Source organism: Parasteatoda tepidariorum, chromosome X2 (genome assembly GCF_043381705.1).
Source record: "Parasteatoda tepidariorum isolate YZ-2023 chromosome X2, CAS_Ptep_4.0, whole genome shotgun sequence".
NCBI classification, from domain to species: Eukaryota; Metazoa; Arthropoda; class Arachnida; order Araneae; family Theridiidae; genus Parasteatoda; species Parasteatoda tepidariorum.
The window spans coordinates 15,246,656-15,274,463 of NC_092215.1; the positions used below are offsets into that span (position 1 = coordinate 15,246,656).

Below are 27,808 nucleotides of genomic sequence, written 5' to 3' on the forward strand. Positions count from 1 at the left end.
TTAGTAAAACAAAGGGAGAAACTTTATTAATAAAAAAGAAGGCGTTTTATTAATATTAAAGGAATATATTGCATATTTTTGATACCTTCAGATTAATTGGTTCCTCTTCAGCGGAATATAAATATTCGTGAAATAACAAATATGTTTTAAATTATTTTAGTTGGTACATTAGCTGGAAAAAATTTTATTAATAAAAGTGTGTTTCATTAGTATGAAAGGGAGACATTTTATATTCAGATTTATTGATTTGTTTTCATCCGAATATAAATATTCAAGAACAAACAAATAAGTCATTTTAGATTTTTTTAATTGGTTAGTACATAAATTGAAGAAACTTTATAAATAATAAAGGAAGACATTATCTTAATATAAAAGAAATATATTACTTAATTTTGATAAGTTCAAATTCATTGGGTCCTCTTCAGCATAATATATAAAACTAAGGATATTCGGCTGAATATTTAGAACATTCAAGATTTAACAAGTATGTTTTAATTTTGTTTATTGATTATTACATTAATAGGAAAAACTTTATAAATAAAAAAGGAAGACGTTTTATTAATATGAGCAGAATATATTACAAAATTTTGATAAGTTCAAGTTTATTGGTTCTTCTTTACCTGAATATAAATATTTAGGAAACGACAAATATGTTTAGGTTATTTTATTGGTTGGTATTGACGAAATTTTATTAATAAAAAAGAACGACATTTTATTTACATAAACGAGAGACATTGTTTATTCAGATTTATTGATTATTTTTCAGCCGAACATACAAAACTATATATATTCTTCTGAACATATAGAATATTTAAGAACTAATAGATACGTTTTAGATTTGCTTTTATTGGTTAGTACATTAATTGGAGAATCTTTATTGATAAAAAAGGTAGATGCTTTATTAATATAATATATATTTGTGAAAAGTTCAGATTTTTTGGTTCTTATTAAGCCGAATATAAATATTTAGGAAGTAGCAAATATACTTTAGACTATTTTATTGGTTAGTGCACTAATAGGCGACATTTAATTTTATTTATAAAAATGAGGAACGTTTTGTTAATATTAGAGACACATTATTTATTCAGATTTATTGATTCGTCTGATTTATGGATTGGTCTACTGATTCGTCTGATCTGAATATAACTATTCAAGAACTAACGGATACGGCGTTTTAGATTTTTTATTAGTTAGAACATTTGGAAAAACTTTATAAATAAAAGATGAAGTATTTCATTAAAATAAAAGCAAAATATTACATATTTTTGATAAGTTGAAATTATTTGGGTCTTCTTTAGCCGAATACATAAAACTATAGATATTCAGCTGAATATATAGAATTTACAGATTTAAGAAATATGTCTTAGACTATTTTATTGGTTATTACATTAGCTAGAGAAACTTTATAAATAAAACAGGAAGACGTTTTAGTAATATAAAACAAATATTACATATTTTGATAAATTTATATTTATTGATTCTTCTTACACTGAATATAAATATTCAATAAACAACAAATATGTTTTAGGTTATTTTATTGGTTAGTATATTAATTGAAGAAATTTTATTACTGAAAGAGAAAGGTGTTTTATTTATATAAATGAGAGATATTATTTATTCAGATTTATTTATTCTTCTTCAGTTGAACACATAGAACTGTATATATTCTGATGACTATATAAAATATTCAAGAACTAATAGATATGTCTTATATTCTTTTATTGGTTAGCACAATAATTTGGAGAAGCTTTATAAATAAAAGAAGCAGACGTTTTATTAGTATAAACGGAAGATAGCTCAGATTAATATTATTATGTATTCTTCAGCCGAATATAAATATTCAAGAAATAACAAATATGGTCTAAATTATTTTATTGGTTAATAAATTAATTGGAGAAACTTTATTAATAAAAAAGAAAGACGTTTAAATGCTTGTTTGTTTCCCGGGTGGTCCTCCGTTCTTGTTGAGTAAAATGAAAGAGAGGATAGCGCATGCGTGGTTCTCTCAATGGGGGAGCATATTGGTCTAATCGATAGATAGACCTAAACATCACTAGACGACCTGAAAGCAGATCGGCATAAAAGACGGCTAGAGATTTTCTATGTGCCGATCTGGAGTCGGTATAAAATGAAGACATTTGACAAATTATTTAATGTATTATTTACTTCTTTTATTTTTGCATAACACCTCTTATACAATATGGTGAAGACGTCATTAGTCCATCTTAGAAATGCCATGAATTAGAAGATAAAAAATGAAATATCAACCGGCATCTGAAAGCTCAATTTGAATTTGAAATCGTGCCTCAAATTGTTAGTGAATATAATTTAGTAGGAGTGGAAGATGAAAATCAAATTAAATCCAAACCAGAAAATTTGAGGTGATTTAACTTCAAGTAAGCTTTATTACTCAGTGTTTTTTTTTTTTTTTTTTTTTTTTTTTTTTTTTTTTTTTTTTTTTTTNTTTTTTTTTTTTTTTTTTTTTTTTTTTTTGTCTATAATTAAGGAGTTTGATGTAAGTGGGTTTCTTTTGAAAATAAATATGGATTCAACCAACTGAAAAGTTTGACGGATCATGGAAAAAAGATTTTTCAAGTGTTTGCAAAACAAGGAATGGGAAACGTAAGATCTGACATTTCGGTAAAGTTCATTATGTGTGTTGTACATTGAAATAATCTTCAACAAAGTCGATGCCGGTTGGAGTGTAATACTTACACTTTTGTAGTAGTACGAAATTTGTGATATAGATGCCTTCCTATCTGTTTGTTTTGTTGGTAAAAATAATTCGCTTCACTACGATCGTCATACAGGGGGTGAGTATCCCTGTACTTTGGAGGAATGAAGAAACAAAACGTGCGAACTTTGTCCTTGATCGTATGCACGTTTACATATCTTCTTGTTGGAGCTGCTATATTTGATGCTTTTGAATCAGATAATGAGCATAAACAAAGGGAAGCGTTGCAATATGTGGAAAACCTCCTAATTACAAAATATAATGTATCCCAAGAAGATTATAGAATTTGGACTACTATAGTTATTAAGAGTGTTCCTCATAAATCCGGCATTCAGTGGAAGTTTGCCGGATCTTTTTATTTTGCTACAACAGTTCTCACGACCATAGGTTTGTTATTTTTTATTTATTTATTTTCTTAATTTAATTTATTACCTGAAAGATTCAAAGTGAACTTGTTATTTAAAATATTTTTGCATGTTGGAACATAAATCATTCCAAGTTGTTCTTAGATAAGTAAATTTTTAAGACAATTTATTTATTATTATTTTGGAAGAAATAGAAAAGGGTTGAAATTGTTATGATTGATTTAACATCTTTTTTAATTTACAAAAACGTGAGCGATATTGTAGTTAAAGTGCTTACAATATTCAGAAATGCCAACTTGCTCCGGACAGCAAATAAATATTTTAGAGTGGTTGTTTATTAATGTGTGATTTTTGGTTTAAAAAATTCAATATATTAGGTTTTTATCTACCACTTTTTGTAAATAATTCAAAATCTTATATAATTCGCCACTTAGTTTTAGTTAATTCGTGCTATACCGTTTAAAAGGTAAGAAAAATTTGTCAAATATTTGCCATTTTTATTCGTAGTTGTTTGCCGTTTTTGAAATAATTATAGCTCATCCGGAGCAGTTGGCATCTCTGAATGTTTTCATTTTAAGCACTTTGAAAAGAATTAAATATTAAAAATTCTTTCTATTTATCAGATTTATATAGTATTCCTGAATATATTCTGAAAGGCTTAGAACTTTAGTTATTATATTAAAACAAGATAACGACACAAACAAAAGATATTTGAGCAAATATTTTAGACAACATTAAGATCTTGGTATTTTTTTATTTGTGCTTTATGTATATATGTTTCAATATTATCTCAACAAAAATATGAGCGTCACTTATCCCATTTTTTATTTAATTTTTTGCCTTTTATTTTACTTTCTATTTGATACTTTTCAACAAAAAGATAACTATTGTCCCCTCCCCCCTTATTTTTTATGTTACCTGCTATTTGATACTTTTCAGCAGAAAAATAGCTACTGCTTTCCTCATTTATTTTGGGCTTTTTATGTTACCATCTGTTTGATACTTTTCAGCAGAAAGATAACTGTTGCTTCACACGTTTTCTATTTTTTTATTCTACATTACTTTTTGTTTGATACTTTTCAGCAGAAAAATTATTATTGCTTCCCATCTCTTTTGTACTTTTTTATGTAATCTTCTGTTTGATATTTCTCAGGAGAAAGGTAACTATTGCTTATCTCGTTTTCTTCATTTTATTTTTGTTTCCTATGTTATTGTCTGTTTGATACTTTCAAGCAGAAAGATAATTATTGCGTTACACTTTTTCTATTTGTTCTTTCTATAATTTATTTTTGTTTGATACATTTCATTAGAAAAATTATTATTGCTTACCGCATTTTTGTGTGCTTTTTATGTTATCTTCTGCTTGATATTTCTCAACAGAAAGATAACTATTGCTTATCTAGTTTTTCCATTTTATTTTTGTTTCCCATGTTATTGTCTGTTTGAAACTTTCAAGCAGAAAGAAAACTAATGCTTCTCCTATTTTTTATTCTACTTGTGCTTCTTAAATTATGTTTTGTTTGTTTCGAAGCAGAAGGATAACAATTGCTTCACATTTTTTTTAAAAACTTTATTTGTGCTTGCAATAATTTTTTTTATTTGACCATTTTCAGCAGAAAGATAATCATTTCTTCTCTTATTATCGCTTTTATTTATTTCAATTAACGCTTCTTATATTACTTTTCGTTTGGATATGTTCCAGTACAAGGATAACTATTATTCTAACTATACTTATTCTATAAATTCTTTACGTGGCATTTTTTTTGAATATTTACCTCCGCTCTTTATACTCTATTATATTTAACGACTTGTTTGTCATTTTCTTTGTTAAAGTCAGAATTGATAATATATTTTACTGTTTACATTATACTTTTTCAACAGTTGTTTATTATTATTATATACGTCTGCCTACATGAGTTTTTTTAAAATTAATTTATGTTAAATTTTTTCTTTACTAGTTTTTCTTTATTTCTAAAGGCGGGGTATACATGAAAACACAAACTGAGAAAGAAGAAACAGCAAAACACAAATAATTCTTTCATTATCAACAGCAGAATATGTTGGCATTTCTTCTTTATAAGTTCTTGCTTATGTATAAGCATTTGAAGAAATAATCGAGGCGTTTTAACTAAAAAGAAATTTTTTTATACGTATTAAAAACTAAAATATGTGTAAAATACAAGTTATAAATATTGATGAAATGTTATTTCTAACTTATTGTCCATTTATTTCGAGTTTTCTTACCTTTTAGAATTTTCCATTATACTAACTATCTTAATTAATTATCATACCTTTTGTCATACTCATTGTGTATGACATGAACAAATTATTTTTCCAACTTAATAGAGATGTAATAGAATAATACTTATTATTTAAATTTATTAAATAAAATAATTCTCGATAATATAAATAATAAAGAATAAAAATTATTCTTGATAATATAAATAAGAACGAATTAAAATACATAACTAATTAAAATAAATAACTAATTAAAATAAATAACTAATTAAAATAAATAACTAAAAAGAAAATATTATGTAACAAGTAGGAAAAAAGTTGGCTAATGTGGACAGCATTTATAATTTCGCCAAAAAAATAAAAAAAATTTTAAAAAATAAAAATAAAACGTATTAATAATTTTTTTAACGCCATCTAGTACTTTTTTCAACAAATTTCGATGATACATAAGCTAATTTGAATGTTTACTTTTATTTATTCACATTATCCGCATGTTCTGAGGCTTGTGAGGACAGGTCTTAGAACTACTTGTAATTATTAAATCTTTTTTTAAAACTAATAGGAATTAAAATTAAAATGGAACTAATTTTCGTTTAAAAACTAAAAACGCCGTTTTTAGTATATAATCTTAGCAATCTTAACTATCATCAATGTTAAAACTTAATAAAAACATAGATGTTAACTACTCCTGTTTTAACAAGTATGTTGCGCTTTACTATTCATTTTTGAAATAATTTGATTTATTACGATTTTGCCACCTTGATGAATAAAGAATTTAAAAAACATACACTGTCAGGAATTTTCATTGTAAAATTACGGTAAAATAACCGGCAGCAGTTTGTCCATCCAATTGACCGTAAAGTTTACGGCGAAGAACATTTTTTGCCTTTACGGTTTACGAACACAAAACTATACCATGTTTTAACCATTTACAACCAGCATGGTTTCAAAACCATAAAAAAAGAAATTTAACTGGAAATTGAAGCTAAGAGCTTTATAGTGCTGCCATCAAAGTGTGAGTTTCGTATTCTACTGGCCAGGTTCGCAAACTGGGGAGTGCACAAGACACTAGAAACTGTTTATGTGTTGAAGAAAATGGAGGAAATATTGTGTTGTCAACTCTTTGACTCGAACCCCCGTTCTGTCGGTCATGATATAGACAGATTAGCTCTCTAAGCTGTAACCTGAACCCAACTGCAAGGAACAAAGTTACTTCATTAGGTGAACCTAGTTGGTGCGATACAATTCTAGTTGTTAATAAACAGTTTTTCTCACAGTTAACAGTTTGAATACCATCTTATTTATAGTTATTTAACTGTTTTGTTTGATTATGGTAAAATAATAATTAAATAAATTGTTATTTATCCATTTTTTCCAAAAAAATTCAAACCATCCATAAGACCTGACAACAGTGCCGTGATGTTCTATAGTGAAGACAAAATTAAACAAATTTTGCTATCTTTAATTGTTATTACGCAACCATATTGAATCATCGCTAGAATCTACAACTTTCGCAACGGTAACTATGAAAATTTTGTATAGGATACCTAGAGTTCTTAGAAATAGTCAGTTCTAAGAAAAGTTAGAGCATACTTCGATCATTTGATGCTTTTTATGTCCACCACTATATGTTACTTTTTAAAAAATAAATATGTATCTATATGAAATGTGCTTAACCAGACCTGTAAACGTTAAAGTGGTATTTCAAGAAAAAGGAAAATCTTGCTAGAATTAAGTTAATGTAGTCATTTGTTTGATTAAACTCATTATTAGTTCATTACAAAAAGGTAAATCAAAAGCATTAAGATATGAACTTAGGATATTCAAGTATAACATAATAATTTCTATTGTAAGAAAATGAGGACTAAAATTGAAAATTTCGATGTTTTTCACCATGAGAACTTTATTTTTTTAATTTGCTGATTAATTATCAAAAGTTTTATCATGCAACTATATCTGTAGGCTCAACACAAGCTTATCATTTTGACAAAACTTTCATAGCAATTTAGGATTTTCTATTTTTTAATTTTATGTTTAAATTCAGACACAAAATTATGCATAATACTATAGAGAATCAGAACGATAATTATATTCACGAAATAAGTGTAAAATTAAGAATTAAAAGTAAAATACAAATTTTTTTTTAAAAAATCAAACATTTATTTATATTTCTTATTTTTTTGGAATTTACAGCTAAATGAGATGAATAATAATTTTCTTTTAAAATCTTTCGAAATATAATAACTGCATTATCCGAGCATTAAGGTCTGAATTGATGTAATTTACTTCAATTATGACAAAATCCTTTCACCATAAAGTTACTTTTATCATTTATTATACCTTTTAAAAGTGAATATTTAGTCTTTATTTTGAAAAAAATTATGAAACAAAACATAAATTTAAACTTAAAGGGCGCAACATATAATAAAAAGTATATAATTTTAAATTTTAATGTGTGTGTGGGGGGTTGGTAGTTTTTTTCTTTTTTCATTTCTTTCATTCGCGAAAATTATCTCCACAATTAATAAATGATCTACAGCTATCAATGAAAAAAATATATCACCCTAAGTAACTTACGTTCTAATGATCGGATTTTACGCATTTTCAACTGATCTTAATGGTTGAATGGTGATCTTAATGGCTTAATGGTGATCTGAAATATATGACAATTAATTAGTGTATAGTTATTAAGCTTCGGGATCAGACACAAAAACGTACGAAAAAAACAACCCTTTTTTTGCGGTTTTGTTTTTGTGCTTTTGTTTATTAAAATATAGGGTGTAACCGTAATCTGGAAAATATGCATAAATAAAACAGGAGAGTGATAGAAGCCTTGGGTGTTTTCATGTAACTTCATTCTTTACAGGGTTGAAAAAAAGAACCGGCTTTTATTAAAGTAAAAAAAAAAATTCTATTGGCTTTTTAATATCTTATCATTAAAAATTAACATACACGAATTTAAATTAATTTTTATCAATGACTATTTCGTAAAATACTGTAAGTAAAATATGTTGCATTAATTTTACTTTGCGTTAATGGCACTTATTTCATGAATAGATATAATTTTGTTAATTTTAATGATGTAATTGCAGCTCCATATTTGCCTCAAAACCAGGCATTTTTTTCCGAAATTGTTCTAAGCCTATGTCGTAATTCATCCTAAATTTGCTTTAAATTGATTTAGAATAATTATTTTTTAAAATCGTACTAAATCTTTAAATAAATTATGCATTTCCGATAAAACTGTACAATTTGTTCTAAATAATTATTATATTTTGTTTAAAAAAATGTGTAATTAGTAATTTTATTTTATTTTAAAACGGCGTTGAGCAGCCAAACCGATTTTGAGTTTACGAATTCCAATATTCAACTCAGTAGCCTCGTAATTTTGAACCCAATCCAGAAGACAAGGGAGCTCCTGGATCAAATATTGGAAGAAATCTGGACTTTTTGATGGAACTAACCCGCCTTTGCGTTACATGAAGAAGAAAACCACGAAAACCTCCCGCAGTTAGTCTGACGGCAAGGGGACTGTAATCCATGATCCATCTACCACTTGGGATATTTTACATATGTGCAAGCTGGGAGCGGAATTCGTATTGCCCAGCCATTGCTGGGATTCGAACCCGGATCCCCACATTGGGACGCAAGCACACTATACTTTCACACGGCTTGATAACTAGTAATTATAGTTAGTTTTGTATTATTCATAAACTTATGCTGCATTCAGGGCTAGCGAAAGAGACGGGCAAGGCGGGTGATTGCTCGCCGGTGCCCCCCTAAACCGGAGCACCAGGTAAGGGGGGCGCCGAACGAGGCTCGGATTTAATGTTCTCAATTTTTTAATTTTCTCCTTTCTTTTTTGCTAATATTCTTTGTTTGAAAAGTATATTAGTAGGTTTTTATTTTTTTAATTATATATTCGTGGAATTACTTTCTATAAGGGTGAAGTTCAATAAGTAAAAGTTTTACTTAAGTTAGAAAGAACAACGTACAGCAGAAAAACTACTTGTTTGACATTGAATATAAAGAGTTCTGCACTTTCCAAAGGGTGAGACAGCGATGCCTACTCGCTCCGGACTTCTGATATATATATATTTTTAGTGGTAGTCATTGAATGTATGTTTCTTGGTTTAGTAAATTCGATTTATAGAGTTTTTACCAACCACTACTTTTAAATAATTCAAAGGCTTTTCTAAAACGTTACTTTGTTAGAATTGTGTCACGTTGAACCTTTCGAAACTTTGTCAAAAATATACGAAAATTTACAAATTTTAATTTATATTTCTCTACCGTTTAGCATTAGTAAATTTGATTTATAGGATTTTTACCAACCACTACTTTTAAATAATTCAAAGGCTTTTCTGAAGCGTCACTTCGCCAAAGTTGTGCCGTATTAAATCTTTCGAAACTTTGCCCAAAATAACCGAAAATTTGCAAATTTGAATTTATATTTCTCGACCGTTTTTTAAAATATTTTGATGAATCTGAAGCAGTTGGCATTTGTGGGTGCGGAGCTGTGAGTTTCACGCAATATTCTCAAGGAATAAATGCTAGACGAAAACCGGGAGGTAGGGTATTTAGAGAATCACCTTGAATCACCAATTCATTCATTCTTTTAATTTAGTGTGTTATATTTTGCTAATTTTATGAAAACATGGGAAATTTTTCTATAAATAAAACAATACTTTGGACTGTAGGTTCACAATCAAAACATTTTTTTTTGTATTACTTTTATTTTTTAATCAAAGATAAAAAATAAAATAAATAAATAAATAAATAAAAGAATGACTTTTTTTAACGCTATGTCTCGATGTGTCATTCATTATTTTATGATATCGGATCTTTTCTGCTGGATTTTTTGTTAAAAAATAATTTCCCTTTTTGTAACACATTTTAAAAAATGAATGTTTATAATTCTATGAATTGTTTGATGGCATTCGAAGACGACAATTTTTCTTTTTTTAACTGCAAAATAATTGATTTTGAAGTGTCAATAAAATTGTTTGTTTACTACTACTATAACACAAAAAAGTTGATTTTAATGTTTATGCTTATATATTTGTATGTTATATGAGACTATTATCAGTAAAAATATTACCTGCAGTAAATGTTTAATAACTAACGCTTTTCTTTTTTATTCTTGAATGCGTTAATTGTTGTTTATCTGGTTTTTATGTTTCCTAAATGAACATTTAATGTTGATATCGAAAAAAAGTAGATATAGAATAAAAAAGGCGATTTTCTACAGCGTTATGATTTCACCGAAGAAACAATGCAAGTTAATTATTTTTTTTTTTTTTTAATAAAAGGAAAAAACTTTCTTTTTTACGAAGTTGAGTTTGAAGGGCGCCGTTTTCAGAATCGCCCGGAGCTCGGAAACGTCTTCCTCCGACACTAGCTTCATTAAAAAACTTGATATCTTAAGTGTAGTTATAAGCAGTTCAATATTACTGATCTTAACGCTTCCAGGGTAAAACTGCTGTCACTAACGGTTTCGAAAGTGCGCAGTCACAGCTCCAAATTGTTCCTAACATACAATTACCAATTGAATCTATGTAGAAATTAACTAACAATTTTATAAATTTTTTATGTTATTATAGTTTTTCAAAAGTATTCAAATAAAATTTATTTCTAATAAAAGCTGGCTTTTTTATTTCAGCTGGTCTTTTTTAGGTAGTTAACAAAAAAAAGAAAGAAAAAAAAACGATCGGATTTTTTTAGCCTGGCTAAAAAACAGTAACCCTATTTTTTTTATTTACCTGTTTTTTTTATCTATTTACCATATCTCCTGCAATTATAAAGCGAATCAAAATATTTTTGGACGCAATCGTAAAGCTCATTCACTGTAATATTAAATGACAAAACGGCTAAATTCGATCAAAACCGGGTTTATATTTTCTGAGTTATAAAGTTTTAATGAAGAAGAATTTTCAAATTTTCCTTTATCCTGAATTATTCAGCTCATTTTGAACACTTAAAAACACGCAGTTTATCATTGATATTTGAGCAAAAACGCAAAAAGGGAAATTAACATTAATATAATCCAACCTCTCTCCAGCTACCTTATTTTCTAGATTGCAGCAATTTCCATTAATATAAAAATTAAAATTTAAAACCAGGCAGGAAAAAAAAGTGCATATTCAAGTAAAACATATTTTAGTATCTTATTCCTAGCTTAATCAATAGTTAGTCGTACGTAATTAGCATATTTTAAGTCAACCCTTTTACCTAAATTAATTTTTAGTACGTGAAAATCCGATCATTAGAGCAAAAGTTATTCATGGCGATATTTTTATTTCTTTTCTCACTGTGGCATTCAAAATAATAAACTCGGCTTAAGGATTTTAAGGCGCGAAATGAATTTGGAAAAAAATTTGAAGTTTAATAAGCAGACATTTTCTTCCTCTTTAAGGTTTAAAATCCTTCATCAATAGCTTTGTTTGGAAGTAATTTTGAGCACTAAGTAATGCTTTTCAATTTTACATATTAAAACCTTTACAGTGTTTTGAATAAAGGGCAAATTTGCGAGAAGTAACACTTAAAGTAAATACTTTGAAGTAAAAATGCAGCTCTTACAACCTTAATAAAAGAAATTAAAGAAATTATTTTTAAAAAGGAAATATTAAATGCTAAAACAGTTTATAATTGCAATCTTGTTTAAATAATAATATTAATTCTTACTCTATTGAAAAATTTGTTATTAAATGAATACACTGAGAAAAAAATATGGTCTAAACTACCAACAAAATGTACAACACTGTTTTCATTTAATAAAAAAAAATCTTCATTAGCACAAAGTCGTTAACTCTTGCTGAGTCAGTGTTCGCAATAAGTTTATTATATCGATATCTGATTTCGTTTCGATATAAAATGAAAAAAAAATAATAAAGTTGCTAACTTATAAATGATTAAATCCACATCAAGCGTGTCCACACTAGTCCCACGAAGACATTTCATAATGTCTAATACTAAATAATTTAAACTATACAGAGCAAAAAATAATATAAAAATAGGTAAAAAACAGTATAAATTATTACATACTAACCTTCAGATGAAACTCCGAAAATCAAATATGCTAATAAAAGTGTTGAGAGAAAATTGCTTTTGCACCTAAATCCCAATCCTTTAATTATTTCTACTAAAGTATTCATGGTGTGATTATGCAACTGCACATAGAAGTGTACTCCAGTATAACCAATTTTCGATATCTCAAAAAGGAGATTTGACCAATAAAAAAAATTATTCAAGATGTCCATATTAACCCCCTCTCTTTTATAATTTATAGTAAAACCTAATTTTATAATTATAAGTACAAGTGTTAAAGTGAAATGCTCAAATTTTATTAGACGGCTAAATTAACGAATCACTCGCTTAAGATATACACTACTAAATTACATAATTACGAATATAATACTAATTTTTATAAACTAATTCCGTTAAGAATGGATATTCTAACCAACCCTTAAATATCACTATATATAGATTTCAAGGTTCTGTATAAAACTATAAAGAATAAGATGAATTTAATTGATTTTTAAAAAAAGTAAAAGGTAATAAACTTTAAACTTTCTGGTACTATACAAAGGTACGTATAAGAGTACAAAGGTATTACTATAATTATATACCGCTATATCTGGTACTATAATTTAAAAGAATATAATTTTACATCGCAAAATGCATAATTTAAGTGAAATCGGTCAAATAGTTCCCGAGAGAAAAAAATTTGAAAAAAATTGTATTTTCAAGATTCAATTTCTCATTAACTATTAGACCAATTTCGCTCACATTTTGAATTTTGCCTTGTAAAATTAAATTTTTTAAAATGTTGTAAAAATTTTTTTACTAACATTTAAACATTTTTTTACTATTATTAAATAGATAATAAAAAATAATAATTACTTATTAAAAGTTATTTTTTACACGCAGAAACAAATTTTAAAATTGTGTGGGAAAAGTTTTCAACTGTCTTGAACCATTCTCGAGATGTGCCGAAATACACATAAAGTAAAATTAACATTAAGGGGTCCAAACTTTGAAACGCCCTCCTGACCAAAGCGTTCTCGAGATATGCCGAAATACGCATAAAGTAAAATTAACATTAAGGGGTCTAAACTTTGAAACGCCTTCCTGACCAAAGCGTTCTCGAGATATGCCGAAATACGCATAAAGTAAAATTAACATTAAGGGGTCCAAACTTTGAAACGTCCTCCTGATCAAACTATTAAAAATATATTTCTCAGATTGCGGTTAGTCGAATTTGGGAGTGAAAAATCCAAATCCGTCTAAAATCAGGTATAGGTAAACGTAACTTAAAATGTCGTCTGCACTAATTAATTAACGCATTTGAGGTCACCCCATGGAATCATTAAAGTTGAATTCTAGAACGTGAAGATCGGATCCTTAGATGAAAAGTTATTCAGGATCTTCACCGTTATTCACCATGCACTTTTCATTATGACTTGAAATGCATGCATAAATTATGTTAATTAAAAGTAGATTTTTAAATAATCAAATTTATTAATTGGACGGAAAACTATATTTTCTCTTAATGAATGCATCATTAGTTTCAAAGATTTAATTTTATCTGCTTCGAAAGCATCGAGGAATTTTATAAAGATGTCACCCATTGTTTTAGCTACTTGAAAGATGTTAAAAGACAATGTTGCTATTTTTTTAAAAATCTGAGTTTTAAGGGTCTTCTTTAGAGAAAAAAGGGAGTTCCTCTTCCATCATCTTGAATTATGGAAAATTATATGAACTCAATTTATTGACTTATTAAATAACCAATTAATATTTTCAAATACTTTTTTTCCCTTTTATTTATTAAAATGTGGTGAGTTGAATCTAGTTATCAAATTTTAAATTTTAGTTTAGTCAAAAATGTAAAACTTTAAACAATATATTTAAAAATATTAATTAGTTATTTAATTAATCAAAATAACTATTTAAATAACTAATTAATATTTTTAAGTACTTTTGACCCATTTTATTCTTTGAAATACTTTCGATTGAATTTAGTTGTTAAACATTAAATTTTGGTTTTTAAGTACTTTTAGAACTTGAACTTTAAGAAACTTAAAACTTTTCTTAAATACTAAAAACTTTAAAATTCGAAATTTAATAACTAGGTTCAGTAAATGAATTGTTTCTATAAATGAAATAAACAAGCATTATGCTAAAAAATATTAATTATTTATTTTAGAAATAAAAATAACTAATCGAATAAAAAGTTAATATTTTATAACATATTTTGTATCACATTTTATTCCTTGAAATGTATTCAGTTAAACCCAGTTATCAAATTTTAAATATTAGGTTTGTGAGCATTTTTTTAAAATTTATCTTTAAAAAACTTTGAATTTTTGTAAAAATGCTAACACCCTTAAAATTTTAAATTCTGTAACTAGATTCAGTAACTGATTTATTTCAATAATAGAAATTAAATAAGAAAATAAACTAATACTGATTTCGGTTTTAATAATCATTGAGCCAAAGATTATTTTCCTTGATAATTTAGTTTTAATGAAAAATATATATCTCTTTTTGATAATTATATTACTGAATACAATAATAGTAGTAATTATTATAAAATTCATTATTTTGTGATTACTATTAGTGTTGAGTAAATTTCAATAAAATGGTAAGTAAGTTTTTTGAAGTTACTATTATTGAAAAATAAGTTTTACTATTAATAAGTTTAATTTGTTCTTACTGTTACACAATATGATTTTTAAATTGTCTGACCGAAATAAGATAATGCCAACGTACTCACATTAATTGGCTCACATTTTATTTTACTGAAATTAAAAAGCAATTTAAGAAGTGTTCCCTAATCATCACTCTTATTGTATATTTTTTAGAATATTTTTAAAGAGTAAGTAGTTTGAAATCGCAATGAAGTCTAAGAGGAAATTAAATTTTGGTACTATCAATTTTTATTTTTCTAATAGGTTTAAAAGTCTCAATTTCTAGAAAATTGTTTAATTTGTATTAACTCAATTACTAAGAATTTATATTCTAAGTTTGCTTAACAAAGTTTTCATTAAATTGTCCTAATTTGGCAAAATTGGACTTTATATTGGTAAAGTTTTGACAAAATTCTTTGTTAAATGGTAGTAATTTTAATAAAATTGTACTTAAAATTAAACAATCTTGAGAAAGAATTTGTACCATTTTTCACAGAATTGTACCAAAATAAAGGTGAAAGGAAAGAAAACACTTAAAACTGAATATTTCTGAAGTTTTTTTTTCTTTTTTTATTGATAAATGGAGTGTATGCTTGAAACATCGATCGTATTTATTTTTAGACATCACTTTGAAAATAAGAAAACGCTTTTTAAGCAGCACGACAGCTTGAAATTTAAAAATGAAAATAAAATAAAAATTCAGGACAAATTTCTAAACATTCAAAGTCATTAAGAAAAACTGAAGAAACATTTACAAACTGCAGAAATTTTTAACGTGTTTACTTCAAAATCTCATTTTAATTCTGTTTATTAAATGACAAAAGGAAGTGATAAAATCTTGCAAAACAATAAACAGCATGAAACAGCATTAGAGTCAAATCTATGTCTTAACAACAGTATCGAGTACTCCAGTATTTTTTCACCTAGGTGTCTCCTCACAAAAGTCTTCATGCACAAATAAATAAATAAATAAAATAAAATAAATGCAATAAAGAAATAAAATAAAGTAATTACAATAAGTAAGTAAATAAATAAAATAAAATAAATACAATAAAGAAATAAATAATGAATACAATAAATAAATAAATAAATAAAATAAAATAAATACAGTTAAATAAGTACAATAAAATAAATACGATAAAGAAATAAATAAGTAAAATAAAATAAATGCAATAAATAAAGTAAAATAAATACAATAAATAAATAAAATAAAATAAGTACAATAAAATGAATACAATAAAGAAATAAATAAGTAAAATAAAATAAATGCAATAAAGTAATAAATGAATAAAATAAAATAAATACAATAAAGAAGTAAATAAATAAAATAAAATAAATACAATAAAGAAGTAAATAAGTAAAATAAAATAAATACAATAAAGAAAGAAATAAAATTAAGAAATAGATTAAATAAATAAATAAATAGAATTTTAAAAAATCAGCCTAAAGGACTTTTGCTCGATGCAATGCTCGAAAACATCACAAAAAAACTGTATTTTTTAACCTTTCATTTCTCAAAAACTAGTCAAACAATTTCGTTCAAATTATGTAATTAGTCATTTAAAATTCTATATTTTGAATTAGTGTAAAAATCTGTGCACCTTATAATTAAAAACATTTTCGAGCAATACTGAATTAAAAAAACATAATTTTTAAGCGCCTGTTGTTTTAGGAGTCAAGTAGGGATGGATACTTGATATTTTTGATTTTGTTGAAATTTATAGGATATGTTCTTCAGGTAAAATTATAAGACGCGTGCTTTCTTATTTTTGCGAGAAAAAAATTTTTTCACGAAGTTATGGGGATCAAACTTCCTGATGCTCTCGCTTTGTGAAAGTACTGCCACTTGAAAAACACATCTATTTTCAAGTAGCAGTACTTTTTGCAAAACAAGTTGATCACGGCACTGACAGTTATTTTATGTTCTCCTACGTTCCCACTAACTGTTAAGACGTAAACACTTTCGTGGACTAAGTTCAAAGTCTTAAATCTTAAGGATTTTGCAGGATTAATCAAATGAAGTTAAAATCAATTTATTATTAACAGTTTCAGAAATATTTGACACCTTGTTTTTGAATTTATTAACTGTTTTGAAATAACTTCCTTTACTAGCCTCAGAGTAGGGCTAATAGTAAAGACAGGGAAAAAATATATAGAAAGAATATAGAATATAGATATAGAATAAAGAATAAAGACATTGGACGGAAAATAAAAATCAATTACTCATCACAGCTAAATTTATCTTATGTACCTTTTACTTTTGTGTGTGTGTGCATTAGAACAAATAGCTTTACAACTTCTATAGGTTCTTTTTTCATATTACTCAGTACATAATTGTATAAGAACTCGTATACATAATTGTATAAAAACTCGTATACTTATTTTAAATATTTATGGAGATACGAAATTTTTATTAAAAAAATAATTTTCTTTATCTTGCGTTTCTTTTAATTATAAATTTGAAAATATTTAATAAATTTAAACAACATTTTTGAATCAATTTACAACAAAATTCCCATTTTAAAATTTGAAAAACAATTCGATTAAAATTGCACAAGATATATAAGTATTTGAAGTAGTGTTTTCCTACTGCACATGGGGGGGCGGATTTTAAATGCCTTGTTGTGAATCATATTTAGTAACTAATGAAAATAAATCGATCGTGAAAATTTAGAAAGTTTCAAACAACTTTCAAAGTATATTTTGTTCTTTTTAAAAGAAAGCTCTAAATTTATAAGGGGGTTTTACACAAATTTTATTTTGTAACTAATAAACAAGTTTTATTAAAAATGACATCGGCGTTGTGGGGGTAAATTCTGACGGTCAAAGTCTAAGAAAATAGCTTTTTTTCGAAGATATGACCTTTAACCTTTAATATAAAAGTCCACCGAGAGAATAAATGTCTTATTAGTTTGTGTGAACGTAGTAGAATATAAAATAATGGTCAGAGTCATGATTCACTGATTTCACAAAAAATATTTTCAGTTGTAAATCGATATATTTTTCTCAAAATTTCAGAGGATATTGAAGTTTTGACTCCCCCCCCCCACCCATAAAAAATTTTTCCTCAAGAAAATAGTTTTTTTCACAAAAATAAAAAAAAATTTATAAAGATCATATCTATACGTAAGATTTAATCTTTATATAGAAATACATGAAAACGCAGTAACATTGTATATTTATTCACAATAGTGCGCATTAATTACATTTTTTATAAAAATTGTTGAAATTGTTAAAAGTTGTTAATGCTCGTGAACTAATTATCTGATTTATTTGAATGAAAGATTCTTATACTTGGTAATTAAAAAAAGACAGTAATTAAAAAATTATTAAAATATTTACTAAGCATTAATTTGTTTTCAGAGTACTGCGTTCGGGTAAACAAAGTTTATATGAAAAATTATTAATTTGCACAATTATACCCGAAGATGGTAAGAAAATTAAAGTAAAGAAGGTAAAAATATTTTCAAGGAAGTCGCACTACTTCATTCTATACCACATTAATATTGCAAAATTGAAAGTCGTTTTTCAGTCAATTTTCCAAAGATGCATTATTTCTAGAAATCATTAATATTGGTGTTTTTTGAAATTCAAAAATGTTTTATTTAACCTTTTCACTGAAATTTACAGTTTATTATCATTGATAGTACCTAATATACAGTAATAAAATGTTCTCAATTTAAAAGAAAGGGGGAAAAAAAGCCTGCAAATCTGACCCCAAAGTACACAAAACACTATCTAGCAAACCCCAAAATGCTAACGGCAAATCGATACCCAATGAGTTTTTCATCCTTTTTCCACTCCTTCAAAATATAAACAAAAACCGAGAGCGCAGTAATTCACGAACCTAATTCCCTAATCTTCACGATAAAGAAGATTGTTTACTTGTTGTTGTTTACTTGCTTAAATACTCCGGATCAAAAAAATTGCCGGGTACCGAAAGCGCATGTTGAATGTTAATGCTGGTGAGATATTATTCAAAAATATAATGAACTTCAATCCCCATTTAATACCGTTGAAAAATTGAAAAAGAACGTTCCAAATTGAAGTAACGGCCGTATAATGCGCTGGATACTCGCATAATATATGATACCGTGAACCATGAAGCAAGAATCACGTCATCCCGATTTTGAAGAGGTTAAAAAATCTTTTTAACAAAAAAAAAAGACTTACTCTTATATAAAAAAAAATGAAAAAACCAGTTAAACATTTCAAGCATATCTCAGATATCTAACTTTGTGCCATGACAAAAAAAAGAAGGAAAAAAAAAAGGTCCTGGTTGCAATGAAAATTGCCCTGTGACTGTAGCTAACCGTTACCCAAAATTAAGTATTTAAAACCGTTTAGAACATAGGTATGAATTAAGTTCTGCAGCAAAGTTTGTCTCCTTAAAGTAGTAAAGTTGTTACAAATTTTGAAAATAATTTTTAGTCATTAATTAGTTATTAATTAATTTAAAAAAAGTAGTTGTAAAAAAAAGACTTAATCTTAGATTAAAAAAATGAAAAAACAACTAAACATTTCAAGCGTATCTCAGTTGTTGTTGTTCATTTACGTCGCACTAGAGCTGCACAATGGGCTATTGGCAACGGTCTGGGAAACATCCCTGAGGATGATCCGAAGACATGCCATCACAATTTTGATCCTCTGCAGTGGGGATGGCACCCCCGCTTCGGTAACCCGACGACCTGCACGCGAAGTCGAGCACTTTACGGTAGAACAGTTTAACGAGGACCAATACCCCACACCCTCGGTCCCTACGCAGGCTGATCCAAGTGGTCACCCACCCGCACACTGACCGTAGCCAGTGATGCTTGACTTCGGTGATCTGCTGGGAACCGTGTCTTAACGATCAGTTCACTGATTACACAAAATTACAAGGCTACGGAGTTGAACATTAATAGTTAAACATTAGAGTGAAACATGAAAAAAAACTTCAATTGGATTTCATGCAAAACCTAAAATAAACTTTTTTCAGATATCTTTAGTACTTAGATGTGCACTGCCATGCAATTGAAAATTAAATGTTAACAACAACAACAAAATTCAAAATTGAGATTTTTATATATTTGGCATCTTTATTCTTATTTCATTGAGGTTTTTATATTATTGGCATCTTAATATCTATATATTGCAAAATAATAATAAATAAATTTTGTTTTATTAGTTTTTGAATATTAATTTTACCGTTCATAGCGTTAGCTATAGGAGGAAAAAGTTTATCAAGCCACTTTTTTCGGAATCTATCGTGAAGCACTTAGTTGGTTTTTCAATGGAACCGCTGTATAGATGTAGGAGAAATTTTAAAGACAATATTTGACGTGTTTGTGCCTAAGAACTTTAATGATGTGAAACATTTTGAACTTCAATGATACAAACCTCATTAAAGTAAATATATTCCCTCCCTTTATTCCCTGTACTCCCTTCCCTATGAACCACGTGATCAATTAAATCTATTTAAGGAAAAATGAAATAATAGACCTCTTTGCTCCAAAATGTAAAGTGTTTTCTGTTCATCTGTCATCCTATATGCTTGCTTCTTCTTTAAGGGAGAGTCGGGTAGCCCCGCCCACTTAAGGAGTATTGCTTATATTTCTGTATAATATTGAGTAATAATCAATATTTTTTATGTTTCTATTGTTTTATCATCTAATTAAATAATGCAAAAAGAATAAACCAAAAAAAGATTAGTTTAACTTAAAAAAGTAGACATTTAAAAAAACAAGTTTTTCAGCTCTTTTCAAAACGCGTCGGGTAGCCCCGCCCAGTTACAAAAATTTTGTTTTCTGACTGTTTTTTCAGGTGTAAATGAAAATGACCAATGTATTGACAACAGATAAACCTCATTTATCATTTTTATCACAAAATTATTTTATTTATTACATATTTATATACTTTTAGTGAATTCTATCATTTAATAACAACAAATGTCATACTTTTTATCATTATTAATGTATATTAATATATTATAATATTAATATATATTTATATTAAATATTTAACGAAAATAATTTAATTTAAGTAACAATAATTAATAACAATAGTTGTTTTTCAATATAAACTTATTTGGTTGATCTCTTCTTATAAACTTAATATAAAATACTTCTTATAAAATTACAAATTCACTTTGTATTTTGATTGCATTCAAATGCTTCTGTAGATTGATTCGTTCACAAATAAGTGAAAATAAATAAGTAAGCAAATAGCTTATCATAATATTTATGATTTCTTGATATTAAATTTAATTTGGATATATCAATTACATTTTAAAAATATTTAATTTTTCATTTTTAAATATATAAATTTATGTTTCATATAATATTAAAACATATATTTGTTGTTAAAAATGCATATAACATTCAAATTTGAAGCAATAAAATAATAATCTTTGCAACCGTACATTTATCGACGAAATAAAATTGGGCGGTGATACCCGACATTCATGTGAGCGGGGCTACCCGAAATCCAATTTTTTTGTAAATTTGTAATTACTCGAACAATTTTTCACATATAAACTTTTTTCTTTGTGCAAATTAAACTTAAGACTACATACTTTAATGCTGTACGTATAGAAAAAATTATTTTTTTAGTATTAAAATGAAGTTTAATCGAAGCATTCAACCAATTTTTCTTAATTTCATGACTACTCTATTCAACATATTTTCAAAACTATTGTTTACCACGTTACCAGCTGCATAAATACTTGAAACTTTGAAAATAATCTTTTTTTAATACAACAATTAATGTTTGATGACCCATTGACTTGAGAAAATATTCTATACATAAGAAATTGACAGTGGACGGGGGTACCCGACACTCCCATATATTTGTCTTCCTCACAATGTACGACATATCTCTAAATATACTTCTTTTACATTTAGATGTTTACTTGAACATCGTTACATCTGTTACTCTATTTTGTTTTGATAATCTCTATTTTGCGAGACTTATTGTACTTTCATAGTGCATGCCCGGTCATGCTTTTCATCTGTATCGATATCATAAACGCTTTGTAGATTAAGATATTTATAACTATTTAATTTCTACAGATCCATTTGTTTTAACTGTTAAATATTTCTTACCATTTGTAAATACGGTCAAACCCCGCTATAGCGAACATGGTTTATAGTGAACTTCCGGATATAGTGAGCGAAATGTTCGCTCCCGAGCCTTACTATACACATATAATATTATTTTTTGTGGATATAGTGAAATTATGAACTTTTTTCTGTCTTCGACTGATTTTTTTTCATCATTTTTTGGTAATTTTGAAATTTTTACATAAAATACATATACCGATTTTAAAACCATCTATTTGCACGCAAGACGAAGAGTAATAAAAAAAAAATTAACACATTTTTTGTTACTACATATTGATTTTTAGTCATTTTTGCATTTCTTTTTATTGGTCATTCATTTAAATAATGTGTAATAAAAGGGAGCAGTTCAGAAAAATTAGTTAAAATTGTTTACAGTACGGATATAGCGAACTCTCGGTTATAGTGAACCGAAATTTTGGTCCCTTGAAAGTTCTCTATAACGGGGTTTGACTGTATTCGCCTCCAACGTGTTTGGAATTCTGTAATCTTTCGGTTTTAATGCATCTAATCTAAACCTTTGAACGGTTTAGAGTAAGTAAGTAAAGAAAGTGTAAGGATTATTTATTTTTTTTGATTAATTTATTTAATAAAGGTCAAAAGTTAGTTGAATTTTAGGGCATATAAATTTTTAAAACATTTTATAACAAATTTTTATATTGATTTTCGTGACAAAATACGAATTTTGCAAAAAATCGGTTGAATTGTTGCTGTTGTCGTCGTAGGCCATTAAGACAAAAGGGTGCTATTGTTCTTATTTTCCAGTGGCACCATCTATGATCAGGAACACAACTTCAGCCACACACACGTCACAGCCCGTTAAGAGGGTGGACCCATTCATACATCCATTTACAGATCATAATTTTGACCTGAACCAGAGAACGATCAATCTCCAACTAAGTACCCCCTGAGGTATAATTTGTTATGGGAACATGGAGGGCTTTGGGTAACCCGACAGATTTAACGTGCACCAGTCACCATTTACTACAAGGAGAGTCTTAGTCCGACTGAATTTGAACTCTCGTTCTCACGAGCGCGAGTCCAGCGCCCTGCCAACCAGGCTATCCTGGGCCATCATTTGAATTGTTTTTGACAAATGAGAATTTAAAAATAAGATTTTTTTACATCTTATAACTCAAGAATCATTCTTTTTTCGTTGAAAGTTACATAGTTTAAAATGGTATAAAAATTTGTATACCTCTAACAATTCAAACTTTTTTCTACTACAATTTAAAAATATATATATATAAATAATACTAAGAATTCACGCGATCGCCTAATTTAGTCAAAACAGTTATCTTAAGAACAACGAAGCAGACAGTTATCGATTGATGTTTCCAATCCCAACTCTCATCACGTGAGTCAAAATAATGTCACGTTTTCTCATTATTTCTTTTTTTAGATACTTTCTCCCTTCAGTTTTTATTCAACGATGAAATTTCAGGTGAGGATCATTAAACCTTGTTTTTCATCTGACTTAGAATGATTTTCTAAGTTTCTTTTGTCATATCAAATTATGTCCTTTAAATCAACCTTTCAACCTTTTACACTTAGGGGAACTCTTTGAACTTACCGTTTTCTTACAGGAGAAAAAACAGAAGAACACAGAAGAAATAGGATACTAAAGAGCAGAATTAATAAGATAACAAAAGCTTTATCCTACACAAATGTATAAAATTAGCGTTGCATCTTTATTTTATCACAATGCAAACATCTTAATAGGATAATAAATAGAAAGGTAGCTAAAGTTTGTTTTGTTTTCTGAAATATATTCTATGAATAATAAGCAAAGAGCAACAATATTTTAAATTGTAACAAAGTAATAAACTGAATTTTTTTTTTATGCAGTAATTGCTTTGGATTTCAAGATATTTTTATATACGAAATAATTGCTGAAATCAGCAACCTAACGCAAGGTTGCCTAAAATAATTGTAAAATATTTTATTGAGTGGCAGAGAATTAAAAACTGAAGCTTACAGAATTTTTGGTAATTTTGCCAACATTTTAAAATCAGGGTTTCTAACTTTCTACATTTTTTTGAAAAAATTTATTCCAGTGGTAGCTAACTTTATGTTTCAATGTATTATTTTAGCCATTTAAATTGTTCCTCCACACATCTACAAATAAATGGTTTAAAAGTTCATATGCAACGACACTTTGTTCTAGTTCCTTCGTGATAAGGCTTTAAAAATGTAGGTAAAATTACAAAAAATTCTGAAGGCTTTTGTATTTAAATGACAACCGCTCTGTAAATTATTTTGTAAAAAGCGCAGTAGTTGTCATGACAGGCCTGTGAAAGCCCTGCCACGAGAAAGTGACTTTTTATATAAGCTCTCGAATAATTTACAAGTAGTGGTGTGAAAAATAAGTTTAACTCTAATTTAGAAAAGAAAGAATAATACATTAAAGCACAAACTTATCTACCACAAGAATAAAATTTTCAAAACGTGTAGAAAGTTGGCAGGTTTGCAAATGTCATCCTATCTTTTCGTATTTGTTTTTCCCTCCGCTTACAAAGAGGAGGATTTTCGCATACATAAGTTATAACTCATGACATTAAATATCTAACAGTTTAATACTTTCTTTTATTCATAAAATATTTAATTATTTTAAAAGCAAACTGCTAGGCCGGGATAGCTTGGTTGGCTGGCCGGCCGAAGAAAATCCAGTCAGCCGGTAGAAAAAGTGACTGATGCACACTAAATCTGTCGAGTCACAAAGTCCTCCATGTTCCCTTAACAGATTATACCTCTGGGGTACTGAATTGGAGATTAATTCTCTTGTTCAGGTCAAAATTACGATCTGTGGGTAAATGAATGAATGGATGTATAAATAGGTCCGTGCTAAAAACGGGTGTGAGTTTCAGAAGTCGAATTTTTGACCATATATGGCACTGAAAACAAGAACAATCTCACCTCTCTCCTTAATGGCCTACAACAGAAACAAGAGCAACAGCAAACTGCTCTTCAGAATTCAATCTTAAATTAAAAGTTCAACTCCTTGATAAAGCAAATAGTGATCACTTGTTAAAGTCCCAGGGACCGCCAAAGTTCCACAAAATACAAGTTTAAGATCTCTGCTTTTTTGGACCGAAAGTTATATCAATACATTTTGAAAATTTCGGAAATTTCTTGGGCTACACATGAGCTAAATAATATAAAGGAGGGAGGAACAAAAGGAGGCTAGTCACAAAAAAAAAATCGAAAGCTGAGAGTAGGGTATTTTTGAACTGGAATTTGTGATCCTTACCTTATGCTGTTACTTAAAATCAAGCGTCCGAAAAAATCAAAACTTTTACATACCCCATCGGACTTGTTAGTCTATTCATTTGTGACTATTCATTTGAAAAAAAACTTAGAATCTGTCTTACCAGAAAGACAAAACAATTTCATTTTGAATTATAAACTTTACTTAAATCATCCATACTGACAGTTTTCCTTTTGCTTTAACATTCAATGTAAGCGTTTAGTCATTTTTTTATGCACAGAGATTTGGGGAAAGTTTTTGCTGATAGAAATAAGGGTAGGGTATGAGGGTATTTTTGGTCAAATATTCCATATAAATATATCATGTTAATTTCGGTAATAAGTTCGGCCGGCATGTAAGGTTAAAAAATACATCCGAATTTTTACATATCCTAGGCATATCGGGTAAATTTTTCTTTTCAAATCCTGTTCAAAACTTTAAAAAAAAATTTCGTTTTTTCTACTTTGGTACTTTAACGAAACGATAGTTTATGCAAAAATCTAATTTTATTTGTCCTCGTTGGTAAAAGTTTTTAGACATAATAAAACATTATAAGGCATGCAAGAAATTCAGTAGCCTTTTTCAGTTTTATATCTTGCTCACTTTGTTTCACAACCAAAATGAGTTAAAATAGGCTGTAAAAATATCCTGCTTTATACAAAATGTGTTGATAATTAAAAGAGGAATATCAGAGTTTGGTATCATTAGATAAAATTTCAAATTATCAAACAAGCTTATTTTTACTTTATCTGCATGTATTTGTAAAGATAACTCTATTTTAAATGATTTTTAGGCCATCTTCAATTTCTTAATAACAGTACCATCTGCGAATCGAACTGCAGCAACTTACAATCAAATCGATCTGTTCTTTTTTTTAAAAAATCAAAATCTGCAATGTATAAAATAGATATTACTGTTTAATATTTTTAAACCATCCTGATCCATCCCGGCGTGAGTTTGGTATCATAGGCTGCAAGATTTGTCACTTTGGCATATTTAAATATTTGACTCGACGCATAGTTCTTGAAATATTTGACCATTTTCATACATTTTGAACAAACTGTAAGGATATGCCTAAGCTAATGTCACTTTACTTACCTGTCTACGCTCTATCCCCTGAACCAATACGGCTCTGTCCTAGAAATTGTCATTTATTTGACCCCTTGAATACGAACCACTACAAACAATTTATGTTTATGCAGACTGTTTTTCTTCCAATCCAAAACTCATTTACATTTGATACATTTATATTTTGATACATTATTGAACAAATTTTACGCATAGTTTCATGCATGTGTGCTTGCATAGTAAACTTTGTATTTTATTAATATAATCTTATTCTTTTCAGGTTATGGTCATTCTACTCCTGCAACCTGGGGAGGCAAAACCTTTTGCATGTTTTACGCTCTTGCCGGCATCCCTTTAGGATTGGTCATGTTCCAAAGTATTGGTGAAAGATTAAACACATTTGTGGCTTACCTTCTTAAACACGGTAAACGTTGTTTAAAAATGAAAAATACTGAGGTATCAGAGACCAATTTAATTTGTTTCGTTTCTATTCTTTCAACAGTCGTTATGACTACTGGTGCAGCAGCATTCTCTAAATATGAGCGCTGGGATTATTTTGATGCCTTTTATTATTGTTTTATAACATTAACCACCATAGGGTTCGGGGATTATGTTGCATTACAAAAAGAGAGCGCCTTGCAAAGCAAACCTGAATATGTGGCCTTTAGTCTAGTGTTTATTCTTTTTGGACTATCGGTTGTTTCAGCTGCCATGAACTTACTTGTTTTACGTTTTATGACGATGAACACTGAAGACGAACGGAGAGACGAAGCAGAAGCTCAGTCTGCTGCGCAAGAAGCTGTTCGACTCGAAGGTGACGTCATAACAGCCAATGGATCTATTATATCGGGACATGATCCAAATATGTCATCCGATGTGGATGAAATAGCTTCAGTGTGTTCTTGTACATGTTACGGGCACAAACGGACGCAAAGGAACTTTCGTAGTACCAATAAAATCCATTTGTTACCAATCAGTACTATTAGTGATGAAACGCGTGCAATTACTGAACAACCACAAGAAGAAAGCCTATTTCATCCTGCATTATATTTTCCTTACGATGACATAAGAAATAAGCGTGCCTCAATATGATTTTATGCTTCAGCTCAGAATGTTCACCCTCCAATCCTCTTTAATGGAAGAGCTAACTATAAGAAGACCAAACTTTTAGATATTTTAATGTTTACAATGTAGGGTCCACTGTTTGGAACTATTTTTCTATTTCATTATCAGTTACTATGCACTTTTGAAAAGGTACAAATTCTCTTTTCAAAGAGAATATCGTCCAGAGAATCTTTTCTTTCGATATCCAAAGCTGTTGGATAACATGTGCTTCCCACCGTATATTGCGGAAAATATATCGCCTCCAC

General features: G+C 28.0%; 1 protein-coding gene across 1 annotated transcript; it reads left to right on the forward strand.

Moving 5' to 3' along the window:
• The first annotated feature begins 2,459 nt into the window (after positions 1 to 2,459).
• Positions 2,460 to 27,808, forward strand: LOC107457331 (two pore potassium channel protein sup-9-like). Its single transcript, XM_016075473.3, has 2 exons — positions 2,460 to 3,121; positions 26,719 to 27,808. Exons 1-2 carry the CDS (start codon positions 2,839 to 2,841, stop codon positions 27,528 to 27,530), a joined length of 1,095 nt encoding a protein of 364 aa, XP_015930959.1. The 5' UTR covers positions 2,460 to 2,838; the 3' UTR covers positions 27,531 to 27,808.